The sequence below is a fragment of the Rissa tridactyla genome, chromosome 3, assembly GCF_028500815.1.
Source record: "Rissa tridactyla isolate bRisTri1 chromosome 3, bRisTri1.patW.cur.20221130, whole genome shotgun sequence".
NCBI lineage: Eukaryota > Metazoa > Chordata > Aves > Charadriiformes > Laridae > Rissa > Rissa tridactyla.
In genome coordinates, this window is record NC_071468.1 from 92,409,809 (window position 1) to 92,432,259 (window position 22,451).

Consider the following 22,451-nt stretch of genomic DNA (forward strand, 5'->3'; position numbering starts at 1 on the left):
TTATGAAAGGATATGCCACTTGGATAACTGTTTCCACAGTTGTTCTGAAGTATTGAATGTGCCTCCGGGCTTCTGACCTTAAGTGTCTAACTCAAATGATTTTGCAGTTACAGATCTAAGAAGGGGTTGTCATTTACAATCTTGTTTTAATTTTCTGCTTTAAGGGGCCACCTGGTCCTCGTGGCGAGACAGGTCCTCCTGGTCCTCAAGGTCCCCCAGGTCCACAAGGCCCCAATGGGCTTTCAATCCCAGGTGAACCGGTGAGTGGCCATTCTGAATGTGGGTGGGAATGTGTGTGGAGTCAGATCTATCTGTGGGGGTGGTGGTCTTGGGAAGAGGGTGGCAGCTTTGCCCTAACATTTGTTTTTCCCTGTATTTTCCAAGTCATTTTCTGAAACAAGTTTCTCTCAATACAATAGCATTTTCTATCCTGAATGTTACATGTGCTTACGGGATGCCTATGAAGGGACAGAGTCTAAAGGTTGTAATGTACATCATGCTACTCTGTTTTTAGTCTTACAGCTTTTCTGTAGAGTTGCTAGGCCTTAAAGTTCTAGGACTCAAAACTATCAAACTGTCATGCAGGAAAATTAAGCATGCAATATTACTCTGAAGACTTTCTCACAGATTTACATGTCTAGCTTCTCTTTTCTGAGCTTAAATCAGTAGCTAGAAGTTCAGAGAGGCAATGGGTGCATAGATCTAGTCATGCAAAACAGCCCTTCATTCCTGGGAGGCTTTCTTGGAAACAGCATGTATATTTTAGTGAGCAGCGACTTCTGATTTCATGTACATGCCTTCAACGCCAGAGTAACTTTCTTAACACTGATGAAGTTTCACCAGATTCTGTTTTTTATAGCAGATAGCGTAGGTAACCCTTTGTCTACATTCTAAATTTATGAAGACTGCTTTTGCCATATTTGAATAAGTAATCACCCCAAAAGCAGGAATATAATGTTGATGTTTCCTGTTTAGGATTAGCTTGAATTTTAATATAATCACGTCCTTTTTATATGAAGTCCTTGATTAAAATATAAAGTTTATGAAAAAAAAAAATAGACTTGATGTCTGAATGCACAGTCTCATTTTGCATTTGAACTAGGTTACCTTCTCAGTCTGTAATGTAATATGGGAGATAGAAAATAAAATATGCTTTGAGATAAACATTAAGTACACCTTCTGTTTTGTAAGGACAAAGTAGAAAGATTTTATTAACCAGTGTAGATGCTTTTCAGTTTTTTCTTGTATACTGGGAGGAAAAACTTCATCAAGGTGACCTAGAGGTGCCAAACAGCAAGAAGGGCCAAACAGCAAGAAGGGCCAAACACATTCCTTTTACATGTGGAATACAATAAATACATTTATTTGTCATATTAAGTTTGAAACCTCTGAAGAATGAAAACACCAACGTTGGTAGAACTTCTCATTAGTTATCAAAATCTGTGCCCCCTTCAAATGTCTGCCTGCCCGTGTTTTTAATATAATGTCAACCAGTCATCCTGCAGTTGCAAATGTTTGTGAAGTGATCAGTATTGCTTCAGTTAAGAGGTATATGTATCTTGATTTATTCCATAATACGTAGTTGGCTTATGGATTCCTTAATTTAGGTATCTTGCAGGAAATATTTTATGTCCATTTACACATTCTGTAATTCAGAATATCTAACAATCATTTGTGAAAATTATAGGGTCGTCAAGGAATGAAAGGTGATGCTGGCCAGCCTGGACTACCAGGGCGATCGGTAAGTCGACACTTAGACAAGACAATGTCATTTTACACTATGCGTGATGCAGGTTGGCTGCTGGACAGCTGTCTTTGACATCACTAGGAGTCATGGGCTCTTCTCATACCTTCCTAAGCAATAGTTTTGGAAACATAATTATCTCACACTTAGGAATTTGAAATGTGGGAAATAGTAAACCATTCAAAACAGCAAGAGTGAAAGAACAGCTGTACTGAGTCAAGCCAAATATCCATCTGGACAGTTGTGAATGCACAGGGACAGACCATTGGATTGGGAAAAGTACACTGATAACTCCCCAGGAAAAGTCCCTCAACTTCTGACCACCTGCAGTTAAATGTCTTCCTAAAATAAAGGTTGCAGAACCTTTGCTGAACCCCTCTTCAGCAATGTTGTCTAATTCCTTTCAACTTTTGGAAGTCAAATGGTCTTGGAACATTAATTGTATGCTTTCTGGAAGAAGAAAGCAATATTAAATTTCACTTATTTGCAGGTTTCTATATTGTAAAGTAGGATTAGGTTTTGTGGAGAAAAAATAAGGGTTTTTTTGGGTAATCAGCCAGATTTGGATAATCTAAGGTCATTCATCTGCACATGTGCTGATATAACTGAGCTTCCTTGGTTACTATGTTGTCCTTGATTTTATTGGGGATATAAAGACTATACAGGAGATATTTAAGTGGTTTTGTGGATTTAGTTTCATATATCAGATAAGGTCAGTCATAGACCAAGGCCCTTGTATTCTTTATCTGTTTTATTAGTCCCTATAACCCTGAGTAATATACATTTAGGCATTAGTAATGTCCTGTAGAAAGCAATGCTATATTTTAGTGTATGGTGAGATTAGGCAGGAAAGGGGGAAGAACATGACAACACAATACAAAGCTGTTCGATATCCAGTTCCTACAATAGTGGTACAGATCCTACAGAAATTATTCCTGAGTGTTCTCTAATGTAGCCTGCCTGTTTAATTTTAGGGTTTGTTCTCTACCCAGAAGCTACAAGGAACAGAAACAGAGAATTTAGAATGTGCACAATAAAACAGCAGAATGTTAAAAAATAGGGCAATAGGGGGAAAAGAATAATAAAAGAAGAGTCTAATTTTTTTCTTTACATACACTCTAATTGATGACTGCAGCTAGGCTTTAGCACCAGGTGTTAAAGAATTAGCTGATATCTGTAAGTCATGCTTGTAAAGACAATAAACCAGATATATCTGTTTTATGGGAACAGTACTGAAAATTATTTTTGAAGTTGAATTATGAGCTCATAAGGAAATGGAAGTAAAAAGTAGAGTGAGAGTGAAGACTCTTGTATCATGCATATGAAATAAATGGTTCTCCTAAAGGTTTGTTTTATTTTTGTAAATGACAAAAAGCAACATTGAAGACGGTTAAATATTTAAATGTGTGCATGTATACTGGAGTGATTATCATAGCAGTGATGTTTGTTCTGTCATGGATACAGTTTATCACGCCTTTTCCCTCTAGGGAACCCCAGGTTTACCTGGTCCACCTGGCCCAGTGGGACCTCCAGGAGAAAGGGTAAGGTTTCCTCAGTTTATCTTCTGAAAAGATGAAGTAATGTGGTTGCTTTTGTTTTGTTGTTTGTTTTTTTTTTTCTTTTTCCATTGTTTATCATATCTTTCTATTTTCAAATGCTTTTTCAAAAGGAGTCCTTTTATCAGTATCCAACCTGCAGAGGTAAAAGTGGAAGGACTAGAGAAACCTAGAGGTGAAAACCTCCCCAGATAGCCATAGGGTAGCCAGACAGGTTCTGTAAAAATTGCACTGCTCACTCTCCTGACTAGGTTCTCAAATGCCTGCACCCATAGAGCAGGATGTCCCCTGAGCACGGCCCTGCTGAGGTACTCAGCCCTGCTGTCTTCCACACACTGTTGCTACTGCAGGGCATCCCTTCAAAACTCTGCTTGTCTCAACATCTGGGAGATGTCATATCTGTAACGCATCTGTCTGTGCCATTCTTACTGTGAAGGTCAAGTTCGCTTCTTAATCTTTGACTATCTGGAGCTAAGAACTTTTCTTTGGATGGGGGATTATGAAGACAAATGTCTTCATGATGAAGGGCATGCACACAGGTATTTCGTTGTGGAGTTGTTGCAATCCCATTCTTCTAATTTCGGGTCAACTAAGCAAATCTCTTTTGTCTTCATAGTGGCATATCACCTTTGAGATGATTGAAGCAATGACTTTATAGTCAAAGTTAATAGCTGATGTATGCATTTATAGTTATCCTTTAGTGGGAGCTGATAGCTGGAAATGAAAACAGACCACCATGTGATAGCCAGTTCCCAAAGAACATACCATTGGATTGGTGGGTCATTAGGGGGCTATGGACCATCAATGTTCATTTGTGAGTGCTATTTTAGATTACTGAAGTGGGATTTCTCAGCATCTCTTGTTGCAGGGGAAGTATCTGAGAGGGAAGTTTTTCTTCATTTAAGTAGAAACCTCAGATTTTCCAGCTAATCTGTGAGTGAGAGAACAGCAAAAAGGGAGATCTTGCTCCTGTGGGATAGAACAACGATTCCTTTTCTTAAAAATGTTGAGAGACTCATTCCATCTTCAGTTAATCAACAGCAGCTGAACATCCTCTAAGCTGGCTGAAAATCATTGTTCCATAGCCTTCTCCAGCATTAGTTGTGATAGCTATTTTTATAACTTACATTACAGATAGGTTTTAAAATGTATGCTAGTAGTAATCAGGAGTATTACATAACCTTAATCATAATCAATTACATAATCTTGAAGTCCATTTTAATCAGGCTACAATCCTAAATTAATGTCTAATCATGCTTTTGTTTTTGAATAGGGTTTCACAGGAAAAGATGGTCCCACAGGTCCCAGAGGCCCACCAGGACCAGCGGTAAATATAATTTTGTCTTTGATACACTCTGAAATAAGAGACCTGAGCCCAGAAAGAGCCACATTGACATTTTCAGTTTCTATCAAATATGAAATGGATCCTTTGTTTAATATCCTAAATGGATCTGTGAAACTCTCAGTAAAAGGTGAGCAGACAGCTGCGCAAAGCATGTCTTCACAAACATTCATAAGAGATGTTTTGAAACTGATTTCTGCCAGTGTAAATAAGGGAAGAAACATATTTCTTGGTTCTTTAGCCATGATCTTTAAATGCATAGCTAGGTCTACGGAAGCCAATCAGCTTATTACTTGTAGTCCGGTGAAAAAAAATGCTGTCAATGCATTTTTTTTTTCTTGACAAGAGTATTTGAGGATTGTTTTTTGCTGAAAAAGATACTTCATTGTAGCTATGTTCCCACATTGATTGTTCCCACATCATTTCTAACGTGATCCCACATTATTTTGTGGGATCACGTTAGAAAAGGTGCTGGTTGTTAGAGAAAAACATGTTATGCTGGATCAGACAGCCTGAGATAAGCAAGTTGCTGCAGCTCCATGTTACCAGTTCCAACCAGTAGTGAGTCAGAAGATGTATTGTCAGTAGGCACATGTACACAGAGCGCACATTTTTACCACGTATATTTATATAGACAGGAGTCGCTAGGGCATGGTATTATTTGGGCTGCCCCTGCTCCCCCATGTTTGTCTTTCTGGTGCTCTTTTGGGGGTGTGCAGATAAGCTTTTATCATATAACCTAACACCGGTCTTTTATTTGTTCATATTTATCTAGTATCACTAGAATGAATTTTATGGGCTTCTTGTGGACTTTTACACGGATCACAGACCTCCTAGATGAAGTTAGAAGGCCAAACTGTCTTGTACTGCTTTAGGAATCTGTCATTAGGAGCAATAGAAAAAACATACAGACACATTTTTAGATTCAGAAATGCCTGTTAAACTGGTGTTATGTAAAAGGACACGTCTGTGAAGAAACAAACCATTTTTTCTGGAGGAAAGTTTTCAAGCCTGATCTGTATTTAACAGAAAAAAACACCCAAAACCTGACATTTTCAGTATTGCTTTGCACTCACTACAACAACACATTTCTTATTAGCACTTAGGCCATTGTGGATTTCCACAATTCAATTTACATGTCTTCTGCTGTAGGGTGCCCCAGGAGTTCCAGGAGTTGCTGGCCCAAGTGGAAAACCAGGGAAGCCAGGAGATCGTGGGACACCAGTAAGATAATGATACACTTATAGTATCAAATTTAAAATTACAGTCTGTTGATGAATATGAGACTGCTCCTTGCTTTAAATACTTGTCTTGCACTTATGACAGTGGTTAATACAATGGAGCTGACCTAAGACCGCAAGCCTTTTTTTCTATCAGTTTTATTTTTACAGTATGCCATTTTGCTGAGTTTAATAGTTGGGGCTGGAAATTGTGGTCTGTGGTTTCCACTAAAAAGATCATGGACTATTACGTGCCAAGATATATATTCCTACACTGCATAAGCAGGAAGAACTGGGTCAGCAAAATGACTGGAAAGTCTTTATATTTGTGTATGTGTGTATATAGTATAAAAGTGGTTTACTGCTGAAAATGAACAATCTTTGATAATGTTACATAATCATTTCTGTTTTGCAAGTGTTTTGTGTTTTTTATAATGTGATTTCAAAATTACTTGGGGGGAGGGGGTGGTTTCTGTGGGTTCTATTCAAACCTTTAAAGTTAAAGTGCATCCTGAACAGGGAGAAAGAGCGGGAGGTGCTGCCTCCCACCAACAGTTTCAGCAGAAATTTGAATGGATTCATTTATAGGATGTTTGAGTCAGGAGTGGAGACAGCAATTGAAACAGGAAGTCATTCATTACTTGTACCTTAATGTCTGGCAATCAGCCAGAATTTTCCATCCCACTTCAATGTCATTGTGTATACGATAGATAGATAATTTGGAAGAATATATAGTAGTCTGGACAGCTTGATGGTTATGAAGTGGAAGTTCCTAGGAACACCTGGAAACTGGGTCATTTTCTCATACATACGTTCTCATACCTATAAATCCCATTTCTCCTTTCAGTAGAGGACGTTGAGCGTCTTAGGAAAGCACTGAAGCTTTCCTGCCTTTAGACGTACATTGCTAATGTAAAATTCCTGCCAGGTCAGATGCTTGATAGACGTAGCTGGGGCACAAGGTGCTGTGGTTTGTTCACAAGTGAGCTTCAAACTACCAGGTGTACTCAACTTTTCCTTCACCTGGGACACTGGATAACTGACTCAGTTCAGAGCAAAGATTTTCTGCAGGTGCATAGAAAGAACTTTGTCTACAAGCCCAGTTTCAGTGATTTTGCAAAGCAAGGCAGTCAACTCCTGTCCAAGCACGATGTATAAGTTCTCCTACGCTCTAATCTGAAGAGTTCCTTTCAGTTAGAAATACATTTTTTTTTCCAGTTATTGCACTTTCTTGTAATGTGACACTGTGCATCATATTTACCATTTCTTATGTTTCTAGAACAGATCCCAGCAGGAATTCTGGCTTGCACCTTGCACAGATGTTTTATCAGACTCCTGGTGGACAGAATTTCAACGCCTTTCCTTTGTGTTTAGTATTAGAATTGCCAAAGGTGCAGCCTAATGGCCAAATGCAACTTGTGGTGTCATAAATCATAGTTCAGGCTTGCCTGAATTTGTTACTTCCTGTCCTGGAGAAAGACAATAAAGCTTCACATTGCCTCTGGTAAATAAAAGGAGTAAATAATTTTCGACCAGATCCTGCCATTTTTTCCTCTACCTGAACAATCTGTATTGCTGGCACTATGCAGCGCAAGTCAGGTGAAAGACCCCTACAAAGCAAGGGACATTATACCCCAGGCAAAAGATACACAGCTACATGTAAATTATGAAGAGCCTTGGTGTTGTGAAGACATTCTCAGTGAATGCAGTCAATGGAATCTCTCTCCTGATGTGTTAAATAACACTAATGTGCTAAGCTGAGGCAGACCACACCACGAATGTGGCTGTAAATATTACTTTAATCTGTACTTATACTAGAACAAGTTGATACTTGAAGTGTTAACTGAATTTTCATGGAAATAGGAAATTTGACTTCATTATCTGCTTATAAGTACTTCCAATATTCCAAGTTTGAGAAAAGAAGGCTCCAAGGAGACCTTATAGTGGCATACCAGACCTTATAGTGGACTACCAGTATCTTAAGGGGGCCTACAAGAAAGCTGGTGAGGGATTTTTTAGGATGTCAGGTAATGGTAGGACTAGAGGGAATGGATTAAAACTAGAGATGGGTTGATTCAGACTGGACATTAGGGAGAAGTTCTTCACCATGAGGGTGGTGAGACACTGGAACAGGTTGCCAAGTGAGGTGGTGGAAGACCCATCCCTGGAAGTTTTTAAGGCCAGGCTGGATGGGGCTCTGAGCAGCCTGGTCTAGTGGGAGGTGTCCCTGCCCATGGCAGGGGAGTTGGAACTAGATGATCTTTAAGGTCCCTTCCAATGCTAACAATTCTATGATTCTATAAGTTCCAAAACTCAGGTGTTTTTTCATTGTAGTAACAAAATGACTGAAAAAGGAACAGTAAGAACACAAACGAGTCAGTAATCTATTAGGAATTGAGCACTGACTATCCTCAAGGAGACTAAAATATCTGTCCTCTGTCTATCTCGTCCAACAGAGAGTGAAAATTTCCGTAAATATAACATAGGGTAACAACCATCAAGGGTAAGAAAGAGTCATTAATCTAAAAGAGGATATTAGCTCAAGAAGAAACGGATATGTTTCCTGTGAAAAATTGTTATGGGAAATAGAAGATCTTGGACTATCAGAGAAGAAAAGTTCCAGTACTGTTTTATAGGTGTGAGGGTGAAAATGGTAATGGATGTGTAGGCAGACTAAGTGGTCTTAGGGTAGAGGTGTCTTGTTTATGAAACAGACTCTGTGACAACAGGGTCTAGAAGGTCCCCAGGAAATAGTGCAAGGCATTCATGTTTTATATATAAGGTGCTATTAGACTGATGTCTCCAGGACCAAATAGACTGTGAAAACCTCTAGAGGTTAATCCCTAGCAGGGATGTTTGTTGTGAGTTAAATGCAGCTTTTGAGCATTTTCCATTCTCTGCTGCCATGTGTTTACTGATCTTGTATCCATCTGTGCAGACATCCTAGATGAAGTCTCAAAAAGACACTGCTTTGGGAGCAGTGAACTGGTGGTTCTTGTGGGGAGCAAAAAACATTCTTTTGGGGGAAACAATTGAGCACATTATCTTTCAAAGTAAAAATAGCAAAATTTCCTTTGTTTTGTCCTCCTTCAGCCATAGAACTTTGCTGTAGCCCCAGCCTTCATCCCACAGCTCAGAAAAATCCCACATGCAGCATAAACTAGCTTTTCCACACACTGACCCCAAGTGACTCCTTCATTGCAGGATATCAACAAAACAGAATGTCAGCAGCAGCTGCTGCTTCTCAAAATGCTGGCAAGCAGTTGGCTAAATTGCACGTTTTTGTCTATTAAAAGAAAATAAACTGAAATTCAAGAAGAATATAACCAAGTGGGAGGAAGATGCAAATAGCAACTCAGCAATTGCAGTTGTTATTATTTTTTGGAAATCATATTTCTAAAACATCCAGGTAGAAAATGAACTTTATTGTTAACATAGCTAGTCAGCCTCTAATCTTCAAATTTTAGAGTTAGTTTGGAATAGCTCATAGATTTCCAATCATCAAGTTGAATCATTGTATCTTTGCAAGGTCACAAATTGAAGATGAATTGTAAAGTTGACTATATACAATGAATTGTAAAGTTGACTATATATCACTTATAATTAAGGAATAGCCATAGCATTTTTCTAGCTGGGGGACCTTTGCTGTCAATACTTTGGAGCAATGTTGTGCGTTTGTTACCAGAGCGCCTTCCTGTCTTACCAACATAGCTTGTGGCTGAAGGCAGGAGGAACTTTTCTTGACTGGTCAGCAAAAATATTGCCAGAAACAGTAGATAGGATTTGAACGTTTTAAGTTTGCTTAATTTCTCTTTTCTCTTCTGTGTATAGTTCTGTTGTATGAATGAGCTAGCAAGTGAATTCATCGGAACAGGGCATTTTAAGTAGTTATTAGAATATTGGTGGGATAGTAGACCAGAAATCTGATTTCTAGTGCTTGCACTTACCTAGTGAATAATCAAGAAAACATACTGCATGATTTTCTTCCACTCAAAACAATACAAGGTTGTACCATGAAAGCCTTAGAAAGAATGAGAATTAGAATGAGCAGGTGTTATAATAAGCAGATAACGTCAAATGAATATGCTTTCAGAAAATAGCCAAAAGTTGCCAAGTTTCAAACACAAGGAGAAACACCAAATAATTTGTTAATATTTTTTCCCCCAGATTTTCATACTACAGACTAGGGCAACTGAAAAACCTGCAATTCTATTCAATTGATATTTCAGATAAAAGTGATAGTTTATGACTGAGGCATTAATGTCTGAATTGAGAGTCAAATTACATATCTTTTAGAGCTTCAGTACATCAGTATTTATCACAATTTAATTAGAGAATGACAGGTAGAAATGTCATATTTTCTGGGTAGTTTTAATTGTTACAGCTTATTTATGTGGTTACGGCATTTACAAGTCCATGGTCTGTTTCAGCATGTGGCTGTGCTAAGCTAAACTAAAAGACAGACCTTTTCCCTGTGGACTTCACAGAGTAAGAAAAGATACAGATGAAAGAGCGAAGGACAGAAGGGAGAGAATATTCATCGGTTTGCTGGGTATATTGTTTACATATTAGTAACTGTCTCATTGGTGGCATAATTTATTCTAGTGGCACATCTTTCATTTGAGTCTGTACAACTAATTTTGTGTGAACGATCTGTTATGCCTGATGCAAATGTACGGTATGCCAACTGCTTAACTCACTGATGGATGAGCTGCCTCGTTTTTCCTGTGGCGTGTCATGGGGTAGGTGTATGCAGCACTGCTGCAGAGAAGCTCGGGTAGCGTACCGAGTTCACACCCCGACATAACCCATGGGAACTTGTTTTGCCGAAAACCTTGATGGAAGTCTATGAAGCAGTGCCACCGCATTCGAATTGCATCCTCTGTGACCTCAGTGGAATGATTTGTTGTCTTGTGTTGTTGAAATTAATTGTGGGTACTGTGGGAATGTTATGAGAAACAGCTGCAGCCCACACTTAGCCTTTGCTTTGTAAATGGTGATAAACAGGCTCCTTAAAGAAATACTACAATTTAAAAAGCAGTAATACCTAGGATGTATGTGTAACTGTGTGGAGATCCATGCAGAGCAGAAGATGACCAAACTGGTCTTCACCTTTGAAATATACCTTATGTGCAAATAGTCATTTAGGCTACAAGTGAAAATCTATTTGAACTCATACTAGCCCCTTTTTGCTTGACTAACAAAGCTCTTGTGCTCTTTGGACACATTCTGGCAGGTGAGTTTACCTGTGATTTTTAGGAGGACTCAGCTGTGGCCTAACTCTGCATCCACTGCAGTCACCTGTAAAACTCACACTGGGCGCTTAAGGAGCCATAGTTTAGGGCAAAATTTTATTTGTACTACCCTGGAATTTGGCACACATGGTATTTGTCACAGTGAGTATTCAAGAGCATTGGAAGAGCTATTCGTGACAGCTTCCTAAGGAGGTCTTGCAGGAAATGCAATTTTCTTTTTTTTTCTTTTGTATTTTGATGTCACAATTGAAAGAATAATTTTTTAAAGAGTGACCTAGTGGCTAAACCAAATGACCGTGAATCTAATTTTTTACTTATTTTAAATGGGCATTTGCCATTTTTACTGTGGCCAAAATAATGTCAAATAGATCAAAGCAAGTGATAAACATCCTTCTGAGATCATTGCTGTCTGTTTTGAAAATCTTTAAAAATCCATCATACCCAGCATCGTAATTACATTTTCTTTGGAAAGTATGATTTGCTCTCTCTTGATGCTTTCCTTTGCTAGCAGTGGAATGCAAACATAAGGCTAAAATCTTGGAATGTTGTGTGAGAGGCGCACTCAAAATTTTGTTTGCAGAGTACATTGTGCTTGCATATCTCCAGTTCAGCATTTAAAAACATCTTTACAGTGTACCTGAAGTTTTTCTGGCCATGGACACATACATACATAAAAACTAGAATCAGTCCTTCTGGTTGGCTTCTTACATAGTATTCTTGAAAACCAAAAAACCCATAAAACCCACTAGAATATTCAAAGGCCAATGGAAATTGCTGTTAGACAAAAGTTAGCTCTTGGAAAATGTCAATAATTATAAAGTAGCTCAAGCTAAGACTTCTATGAGGCTATCGTACGACCAGAAAAGGTTGAGAATTAGCAGGGAAGCTGTCGTTATAAATATAATAAGCGCTTAATGGCATCTGTCGATCTTATGTGTCATCTCTGCATAGCGCTTCTTTGCTTAACACAGGGTCTGTGTTAAGGAGACAGCTACCCTTCCTACACACATGTTATTCTTCCTAGCTTACCTTCTTTATCGATGAGTTGGCTTAAGACTTAAACAGTCATATATAATTCACACAAGACTATTCACCATTTACAGAAGTGGAATGCTAGAAATTCAACTTTCAAATTGCCAGTATGCTCCCAGTGTCAGAATACATCAGTTTCTTTGGCTCTGGTTTGAATTTTTCCTTCAGATCTTTTTCTTCTGCATGTCAGTGTGTTTGATTATACGAAAAGATCACTGCTTGTCCAGTCTTTTTTGGCACCTGCTGTAGCATCTCTGAAATGTAAAGTTCAAGGAGGACCAGGTCTGTCTTCTTGAAGGAGTCAAAATGTTTTCTAAAATTGCATATATCAAACCTGTAGGTGGGGTGGAATGACATAATCCTTCAGTTGTTTTTATTTTTACTGTATTTGTTTTAGGGTGCACCTGGAATGAAGGGAGAAAAAGGTGACAGAGTAAGTCTGCTTTAAAGTCAGTTTTTCTCAGATTCTTTTAATTAAACACTATGTCTTTAAAAGCACAGACACTTGCTAATAAAACACTTGGTTTGGTTTTGATTATTTAGGGTGACATTGCTTCTCAGAACATGATGCGAGCAGTTGCAAGACAAGTTTGTGAACAACTGATAAATGGTAAACAGTGTTGCTTGCTTTGTTGCTCATACTAATAATTTATTACTTTGTTTGTTCAAAGAGAAAACAGTGGTTTAAATTGAAGGTGAGAGATACTGGCCACAGAGCATAGCAAGAACATGAGTGATCTGATAGCTGTCCAATGCCAATGAGTTGGTGGAAAAAAATGTAGCACTAAATTTTTGCCAGATCCAGATGACTAGCTTGATCGTGAACTAATCTGTGACCTTTGGAAATACGCATGCAAGTCTAATGCTCTGTTCAAGGAAAGTGACTTTCCTTTTGTCAGTCTGGTCCAAAATTACTTCATCTTTGTCATAAAATCAATATACGTTTTTTCATTAGACATGTCTTATCTTCAGGAGGAGGGAATCAGTGAGAAAAAGGATGCTCACTGCAGGTACTTTGCTAGCAGGAAAAGACAGATGAGTGTTGGGTAAATACTGTGCACAGAATCAGCTGTGTTATGCAAGGGAAAATGATACTTATTTGGATAAGGACTCCAAATTGAATTGCAGTCCTCTACTGCCACAGGGTGCAGCTCTGCAGTCCGTGAAAGCGTTCTCTACAGAGGCTTTCTTTGCCATCAGTAGATCTGCTGAGGGGGGCAGAGACAAATGTGCCCATAAATTGTTCTTAATATTATTTCTATGACAAGGGCAAGTGCTGATTGAGGTAAACAGATGTACCTTTTGGTTCGTTAGCAGTGCTTGTGTACAGGAATGGGGACAGCATGTCCTTTAAAATGTCTGGGGTGGCTGCTATTTGAAATGCATCCATTAGTTACCTATCACAGCGGAAGAAAAGTACATTCATGAACATACTAGGCTTATGATGTGTTACCTGAGTTCTTTTAGCACCTCTTTTTTGAACATCCCTGCCTTATTTTTTTTTTTCATATTCAGCTGATCTTTTCAGGGTTATGATAGGACTGACACATTACACTAATCAAGTAGGGTTAGATGTGGCGCACGCGCACACACACACCCCCACCCCCACCATTAAGGGCTCATTTCTGCATAGCTACACAATACTGTTGCGTTTGTTCAGACACATTTATTTGGAAATGAAATTTGCCTATATGCAGAAGGCATATAGGTAGAAGCCTGTGCATCCTACAGGCTTAAGAAAGCAACTTCATAGGCTGTGCGCTGCTTGCTCTACATGTGAAAAGTTTATACTGTGTTTGTGGTAGCTTCAGAGCTCTGAAAGTACATAGAAATGTGATACTCCACCTTTTGAAGTGTAACAACTCATTTCTGTTCTTCAGAGTAGAAACTCTTAATAAGAGCTGTGATGGCAAGAATGTTGTAAACAAATGTGTATTTTGTGACTTTAATCCCTTTAAAATTAATTTTGATTAATGTTATTGGCTTCCAGAATCCCCCTTACCTTTCTTCCCTCCCTCCTCCATTTATGTTCAGCCTTTTTATCAGATATTCATCTTAAGTCTTTCTAATTCATCTGTACCAGTTCGCTGCTAATTTATTGAATGGCAACAAGGATAGGATTTAACGAAGAGAGATGATTTGTTATTCCTTTCCACTCTGATAAAAGACTTTCACTCATTTCACATAGTTTATTGAACTTTTTTTATTTTTCTTTATTTTTCTTTCCTTTTTGAAGGTCAAATGAGCCGGTTCAATCAAATGCTGAATCAGATCCCGAACGATTATTATTCAAATCGTAACCAGCCAGGGCCACCAGGACCACCTGGTCCCCCAGGAGCTGCTGGGACAAGAGGAGAGCCTGGACCTGGAGGAAGACCGGGATTCCCAGGGCCTCCTGGGGTCCAAGGACCACCCGGTGAAAGAGGTGAGTAAATTCCAAGGCAGCTGTATATTTCACAGTGGACATAGTGCAGAGGCTGCCAGAGGAGCAGTCTGATCCCTTTACCATGTCAGACTAGGAAGCCCACTGCTAGCATTCGCCTGTTAGGTCAGTTGCAATGCAACTGAGGGACACTGATGTTCTTGAGGACAAGGTTAATTACGGCAGTGTTTTCCTCTGTCTCTCCCCTGCTCGTGTTTCATGAATCACAAGTTGGTATAACATCTTGGCTGCTGTCTCAGGCTTCCACAGGATATCCCAGGAAAGTGAATGTTCTCAGAACTCTTCTGGCACTAAACAGCTACATCTTGAAAGGCTGTTTGGAGTAACACAACTCTTTGCAGAACAGAACTGTGATTAAGAGAGAAAATGAGTCATTACCAAGAATAAAAAGTAGGAGTTGAAAGAATTAGGTCTACATCCTTGGCTCTATGCAGTGTTCTGAGGGAGGGAAGCAACTCTGAATTGAGTTTGAGCATATGTGTAAACCCATTTTGTGGCTACCTTGGACCCCTGCAATGACATGGAGTGTCTGTACTGTCCTGCATTGTGGCCTTTGCTTATTGCAGCTACTCTACTGTAGCATAGACTCAGTGCTGTGTTTTCTGGCATATGTGTTAGTATAATCTTTAAAATAGACTTAAAAAAATCAAGGAAGAATGAATTTCTGAGTTCTGCTCTTTCTTAAACTTCATCATAACTGTTTCTAAGAAGGTCTAAAGCATCCTTTATAGCAGAAGTATGCAAGCTTGAAAATACCTTCCTGTTTGTAATTTAAAATAATAAGGTTCTGTGGTATTTTAAGTATATCAAAGACTTTTCTATGTTTGAGAAAGTTTATTCACACTAAATTACCTCTGCATACTACTTTATTTGTAGGTTAGTATATTTATATCCAAATTATTTTCCCAAATGCACATTTGGACATCTGTTCAAAATAAGGTTTGACCAGCCTTGTTACATTAAATAATGGGAACTAAATATTAATATCAATGAGAGCATAAAGAAATATTTGTTGATGTAGTTTCCTTCCTTTGGTTTTTATTGCTTTTTTAAATTTTATTTTATAGGAATGCCTGGAGAGAAAGGTGAAAGAGGGACTGGATCTCAAGGACCACGAGGTTTGCCGGGACCACCTGGTAAATATTTCTTGTTTTATCAGATTACAGAAAAGTAGGAGAAAAAGACAATGTTTCTTCATAGGCAACCAGACTACATGTAGTGAACGAACATGCTTTACTCTGTTCAGTTCATGTTTTTTATTAGAGTTTACTGGAAACCCCTACAAAAAAGGGCAATTCAGAAAGATTTTTGGATGTGGCTAATAGGTATTTATCTTTATCTTGTAATTTACTCTTCTGGTATGCTTGCTTGTGTGAAAATGTATTTAATGAAAATACATTGTCCAAATATTTGATGGATATTTTCGTAAGTGTTATCAGATGATACTTTTGCAGTATCTAGTTCCATTATTTACTTGTGATTACAGAACTACAAATAGTCCCTGGACTTCAAAATATTCCCACAAGCAGGGTTACCAGATGATAGAGTCAGATGATTTGACTATTCGTTTTGGTCTTTGTATCATGCAATTTTGTTCACTGACACCTTGGCAGCATTCAGCTACATCATTTGTTTCCTTGTAGTTTACTCAGCTCAACATGGTTTTTCATTACAGGACCCATCAGATGCTTGCAGCAAATTGTAGCCTCTGTTACTTGAAGCTTTACTTTTCTGCTAACCATAATAAGACCGGTTCCAAAAAAAACATTACCTCATCTATCCTGGGGCTAGAGGGTAGCAGAATTAATGTACTCCTATATTTTAATTGAAAACCAGTGTGCTTGTCTAATCTAGTAGTTTCCCTTGAGATCTTCGTATCTTACATGGAGGGGAAATAAACCAGAGAATTCATTGATGTTTCTTAACTTGGCTGAAATTTTACTAAATCAGTTTCTGTGAATAAATCCGTAAGTAAGCCACACACAGGGAAGCAACTAATGATGAGTCACATTTCTAGCTTTCTTTTGTTTTTCTTTCTGCTGACCCCCATTTAGCAACTAAGTGCAAGTGTTTTCTCACCAAAGACATAGCCTAGACTGTGTAGTCTAGACAGCAGTAATGTTAGCTGTTTTATCAAGCTAGCTCTTAAAGAAAACAAGCCCCCAACCTTTCAATTCTAAAATTAGGTCCACAAGGAGAGTCTAGAACTGGTCCACCAGGCTCCACAGGATCACGAGGACCACCAGGGCCGCCCGGTCGTCCTGGAAATGCGGGTATTCGAGGTCCCCCAGGGCCACCAGGATATTGTGATTCATCCCAGTGTGCTAGCATCCCTTACAATGGCCAAGGATTCCCAGGTAGGTTATGAACAACTTGCCTTAAATAGCCTTTGCAGATGTGGCTGTTCATATTAAGCTGCTTTACATGAGACAGTCCTGCTAGCCTGGACATACTGAGTCAGGAGGAAGTGGTTGCAGTGAGCAGGCCTGCCTCATTGTAATGTGCAGGTATATGAGCAGTCATTTGGACTTTGATGCAGATTCACTTGATGTTACATGCGGTTTACTTAAAATAGGAAGTAGTAATTAAATATTTTAGTCTTTTTTTTTTTTAAACATAGACAGTTAGTCGTTGATAATGTTGCTCATAGGATTTAAGTGACCATTTTCTTCTTCTTCTTTTTTCCCCTCCACCCCCACCCCTTCCAATCGTCTTCAGAACAAGGTTGAATTCTCCATGTTTCTCTTGAAAAATAAAAAGAATGCTGTGGTTGGCAATTTCCGTGTGTCTCTTTTTGAGCAATGTCAGGATTATTTATACAAAATTGATACCTGAAATAAAAATTTCCCACAAAGGAAATCTATTTGGTGATACAGTGCAGACAACTGAAAAACACCACTGTCCTACAATTTCTACTGAGTTAAACGCCATGGAGTCTCTGATTAGCCCTGGGTCATATCAGCCTTCCACTTTGTGATGTAGCTCAAAACAGTAGGCTGCTTCTGGAATCAAAATAAAGGGTCACAGCGGCCACCAATTTCTGACTGGAAAGATTCTAATATATTTTAACATGGGGATCCTGCAGGACCACGGTATTGTTAACAAATTAATATGTATGCATTGCAACATCTCAAAATTAGTGTATGTGATACTACTATTGGATATGGTTTGCTGTTAGTGTATTGTGCATGTACCCATGAAAAGAAAATAAAAGAAAAGAGATATATATATATATATGTACACACTTGCAGACTCAGTGCTGCTGGTTACAGAGCCAGGTGGTTGTGCGGATCTCACACAAAATTCTTATTTAAATGAAAAAGAAAGAAAATTGTACCTGTGATTCAGCAGTGTTCTCCTTTCTAGTAAGCAGCTATGTATACATATATAAATATATGCCTATGACTTAACTGTTATGTATTTAGTTGAATGAAAGTATGTTTTTGCACATCAGATGGACTTTTTAAAAGACTAACATCATCTTTGACCTGTTTCAGGTTTCGGCTAACACATTTTCTAAGTCGCCAGTGCTGCTTACAGTTTGAATACATGAAAATCCTGTTTCTGAGATGTTTGCGCACGTGCTTATTAGAAAATGAGTCCGTATGGATATTTCACCACGGATATGGTTTTTGAACCATGTTGGCCTCATAGAATGGGGAGATTCTTTTTACTAACCCAACTCGTGAATGAGATAAAGGACAGTGATGTCAATTCATTAAGCCGGTTGCATTTCAATAATAAAATAGACAGTCTTTCTTTTTTAAAAAAAAAGACCCAGACTTTTAAAAAAGCCTCAGTGGTGAAGGAGGCTTATAAAACTACTAACCAGCAAAGGTAATGCCATTAGAAGAGACAGATTTAACCTGGTAAATGAGAAATGACTTATGTAAATAGTAAACTAATTGTGGCTTGTAAATGGTTTGTACGGGACCGTATCCACTAAAATCTGTTAACAACTCTACATGATGCTTTTGCATAAAAGCCTGCTGCTGCTTGCTGTATGCCGGAATAACATCTTTGACAACTTATGAAACCTACCTGTCTGTTGCTTGTTACCAACATGTCTGAATCAGGGCATGTGCCTTTTTTATATGTAATCTTGTTGGATTCTGTAACTGCAGTTATAAATACCAAAGTTTTATAATTATTTTTCTTCTGTTTTGCTGTAGTTTTTGGTGTTCCTGAAGCACCAGCTGTAACTCGGTTTGTTACGAGGAACAGCACGAGAAAATGACATGTACTGTATATTGCCGCTGGTGATGATAGTTATATCTACATTTACTTTCCCATTCTCAGAGAAAATTAGTATATGCCAACCCCCCCGTTCATTTTACCTGCTCCATGTCTTCTACTAATTACGCAGTCTAAAATAAAGTCCAGTGCTTGGATTTACTGAAGTAGCTGTAAAATAATATTTTTATTTGATTTGCTTTGGTGTTTTTTTTTTCCCCTTTTACAATAACTGGTCCCTTGCATAATTTAAGACTCTTTCTGCAATGTTTTGTGTATTATAACTACAAAGCCTTTCAAAATTAATTTTAAACTTTTTATTATTTTACTGCCAAAAAGCATTCATGAAAAAAATGAAAAATACCCCCAGTGAACTATTAATTTATATATTTATTATATATGGAAATAAGATCGGACTAACATTATGTAGGCAAACTAACTTTCGTTGTATTTGTGGATTCACAAACATGCGATAACTATTATGTTCAATCGGACAACTATTTTCAACCAGAACCATACGTGCCTGAAAGTGGACCCTATCAGCCTGAAGGTGAACCCTTTATAGTACCTATGGAGTCAGAAAGGAGAGAGGACGAGTATGAGGACTATGGAGTTGAAATGCATTCACCAGAATACCCTGAGCACATGCGCTGGAAAAGATCACTGTCAAGAAAAGCAAAACCAGAACCATAAAAGATCTGGGTCTTGTTTTGGTTTTTTCGGTTGGCGGTTTTTTGGTTTTGCTATACTTGCATTTGCAGATACACACAGGGAGAGCGCATCATTTCTTTAGCAAAGTAGCTTTCCAGTCTTTTCATATCAGATGCATCCCTGGTTTGTATCTTGCTTATGTGGGGATAGCAATGTGTGTACCTAGAGACTTTGTATTGCTCTGGAAACGCTTGTAAAATACTTTTGCTTATAGTGGCTGCGTACAGGTTAATATGTGCATTCAGTTATCCCAATGCTGCCTTTCATTCAAATAATGTAAAAACAAATAAATAAAAAAGAGAAAACCAAAAAACCAAAACAAAAATAACCACAGAGCTGCTGCAAATTTTCTACAGACCGTCTGCTTTAGCTCTACATTTTTCTTCTTTTTCAAATGCATGTTTGCAGTTCGGTCAGATCACAGGTCTGCATTATCTAGTTAAAAAAGAAAGAAACAAAAGGTTCCCTCTCCTTCCAATGTCATTGTCATTTTCTTCTATTCTTAGTTACACTTTGCAGAGCATATACTGCTCTTATACATCTCCTTTAAACACCACAGACATTAAGTAGCTGAAATCATTGTATCAACTGGATACGGTTTAATAATGCCTGAAATCTCCTTGTTTGTAGACACAGTAACTTTTATGCCAAATTGCAGTCAATCCTGCAGAGATGGAATTGCATGTTTATGTTGTATATTTAGTATGGAATTTTTTTTTCAGAATACAATGTTTCTTAGTTATCAAAAGCAGTTGGAAATTGTTTGCAAGACTATGGATATAGAATTGCTGCTTTTATATTTTAACTGCAAATTGTGAATTTCACTGCCTTATATTATTTATTTCTGAAATGAAAGAGGCATTTTTCAATAAAACTACTGAAAATTTATACGTGTCTGTTCATTTTTTGAAAGGCACGGTGAGACTGATCTGTGTGTATTCTATTAGTGTTATTCACTCAGTCGTTTGGAAATTCCAGGTACTCAAAATCAACTAGAGTGGGAACAGTCTTAAAATAGCTATTTGGGCTGTGGTGTCTAGAGGTGGGTGGATGAAAGAGGAGAGGCTTCCTCTGTCTGAGGTATAAGACTTAAAAAATTCAATCTGCAAGGCTTTTGGTGAAGAAAACAGAAGAGAGGCTTTGAGCTTCAGTTGCTGTCTTTTTTGGGCGTTCTGATGGGTGGCTGTTGCAGAGAGAGAGAGAGACTCTTTCCACCTGAGGAACTACTTGGCCTGCAGTGAGTACCTAAAGCCACACAAACTTTTAATTCCTCATGTGCTGTGGGCATTGTAGCCACGGCAGCGCTGAGTTCAGTGTGGGCAAAGAGCTCGCTTGAGGAAGTGGGTGTCTGGTGTTTGCTGAGCTACATCCTGATGGGACCATCCATGAACTGGCTACTGTCTTCTCAGGACGTCATCTGTGCCTGCACAAGCTTTGATCACAGTGATGCAGCTTTTCCTAGAGAGGGTGACAAGGATGATTTGGAAAAGAACAAAACTGCGTCGGACCAGAAGAGTCACTTGGTAACTGAGGAGGAGAGAGTGAACTGGTGGTGATCCTTCCTGTCCAGGGTATCTTAGCCAAGGTCTGTCTTAGAAGTAGAAATGGCTTTTGCAATAGGACCTGGAGCAAAGCTTTTTGACTTCATTGGGAAAGCTGGAATGCCGTTTATTAGTATCGTGCAAGACAGCTGCCACAGAAGTGAAGCTAAATGTGCAGGCTGGCTTCCCATTCACTGAATTTTACTCCGCGCTGGAAGCTATATGACAAATTTTAGTGTCCACAAAAGGAAATTATACTACAACTCCATAGAGTGCCTGACTGGTTATCAGTGAAATGAAATCCAAACAAAAGGCATTTCAAAGAGTGATCCCGATTACAGACATATGCCTTTTAGACTGTAAGAGAGTAATTCTGGGATGAACTGAGGAACATCTAAAGGAGAATCAAAGCCATTGATTCTTTATGTTTTCTTCTAATTACAGAGAGTTAATTATCAAAAACATATCCTGCAGCTTGATGTGCAATGAAGAAATGCATGTGTCTGGCAGAAAAAAGATACCGGTAGAAATTTGGAGTAGTAATTAAAATGTCTCTCTGAATTGTGTTTAAAAAAATCAGCATCTTGAATTGATCTCCCATCTGTCTTTTTCTGGCATTAAGGTGTCCCTTGGACAAGCTTAACCAGATGCCTGTATCTTCATAAAAAAGATTCCCTTCTGTCCTCCAAGCAGAAAGTTTTACCTTATTTAAAGCATGTATTTTAAATTATTTTTCTATTTCTTCACACAACACACCCAATGCCTGTCAACCATGCCTTGTATTCTTTGTGTCCTTTATTAATATCAATCTTATTAGGGAAGCTGCTATTCAATTATCTGGTGGACGGAAATATTTAAACATTCAATAAAACCTAAGCTTATTGTTAGTACGTTTTAATGACAAAATTCTGCTCACGGATGTGCAGGATGGATACCAGCTCTAGGATGTGTACTTCCTACAGGCACAGAATTACAAAGTATGAGTCATGACCATCTCTGAGCTTGAGATGAGTGTCGGTAAACATTTGGATTTCATCAAAAAATCTCCATAATCCCCAAACCTGGTTAACACTTCTTTCACCTGTGCCACAATATTTGACAGAGGCATCCTTCTTCTGACAGTGTATTTTGAACTAAAAAGGACTTTCATCTGAAATCTGGAGAAAATACTTGAAATGTTTGCACAGCACATAAATGAGTGTTTACTGATGGAGGCCAACAAGGAAGAACAACTCATTTCCAGGAATTCTCAGGGGAATGAATGACTCTCGGGGGGCAGGGGGCTACTGATGACACTTCTGGGAAAGCTGTTGCAAAGCTGAGCCAAGCAAATCCTGGAGAAATACACATGCAAAGCAAATACAAACAAGTTTG

The 22,451-nt window shown here is 38.5% G+C and overlaps 1 protein-coding gene across 6 annotated transcripts in view; it reads left to right on the forward strand.

The window, feature by feature from the left end:
• Positions 1 to 20,424, forward strand: part of COL12A1 (collagen type XII alpha 1 chain) — a 101,848-nt gene extending 81,424 nt beyond the window's left edge. For 4 of the 6 annotated variants that reach the window (XM_054196528.1, XM_054196532.1, XM_054196527.1 and 1 more), the window contains 11 exons: positions 165 to 260; positions 1,688 to 1,741; positions 3,232 to 3,285; positions 4,574 to 4,627; positions 5,795 to 5,866; positions 12,547 to 12,582; positions 12,693 to 12,759; positions 14,386 to 14,574; positions 15,660 to 15,728; positions 16,779 to 16,949; positions 19,337 to 20,424. In XM_054196528.1, the coding sequence (XP_054052503.1) occupies positions 165 to 260; positions 1,688 to 1,741; positions 3,232 to 3,285; positions 4,574 to 4,627; positions 5,795 to 5,866; positions 12,547 to 12,582; positions 12,693 to 12,759; positions 14,386 to 14,574; positions 15,660 to 15,728; positions 16,779 to 16,949; positions 19,337 to 19,518 (1,044 nt within the window). In that variant the 3' untranslated portion in view covers positions 19,519 to 20,424. Of the gene's footprint in view, positions 1 to 164; positions 261 to 1,687; positions 1,742 to 3,231; positions 3,286 to 4,573; positions 4,628 to 5,794; positions 5,867 to 12,546; positions 12,583 to 12,692; positions 12,760 to 14,385; positions 14,575 to 15,659; positions 15,729 to 16,778; positions 16,950 to 17,310 lie in introns of all 6 variants that reach the window. The other 2 variants (XM_054196529.1, XM_054196530.1) reach the window with 2 other exon arrangements.
• The last annotated feature ends 2,027 nt before the right edge of the window (positions 20,425 to 22,451 follow it).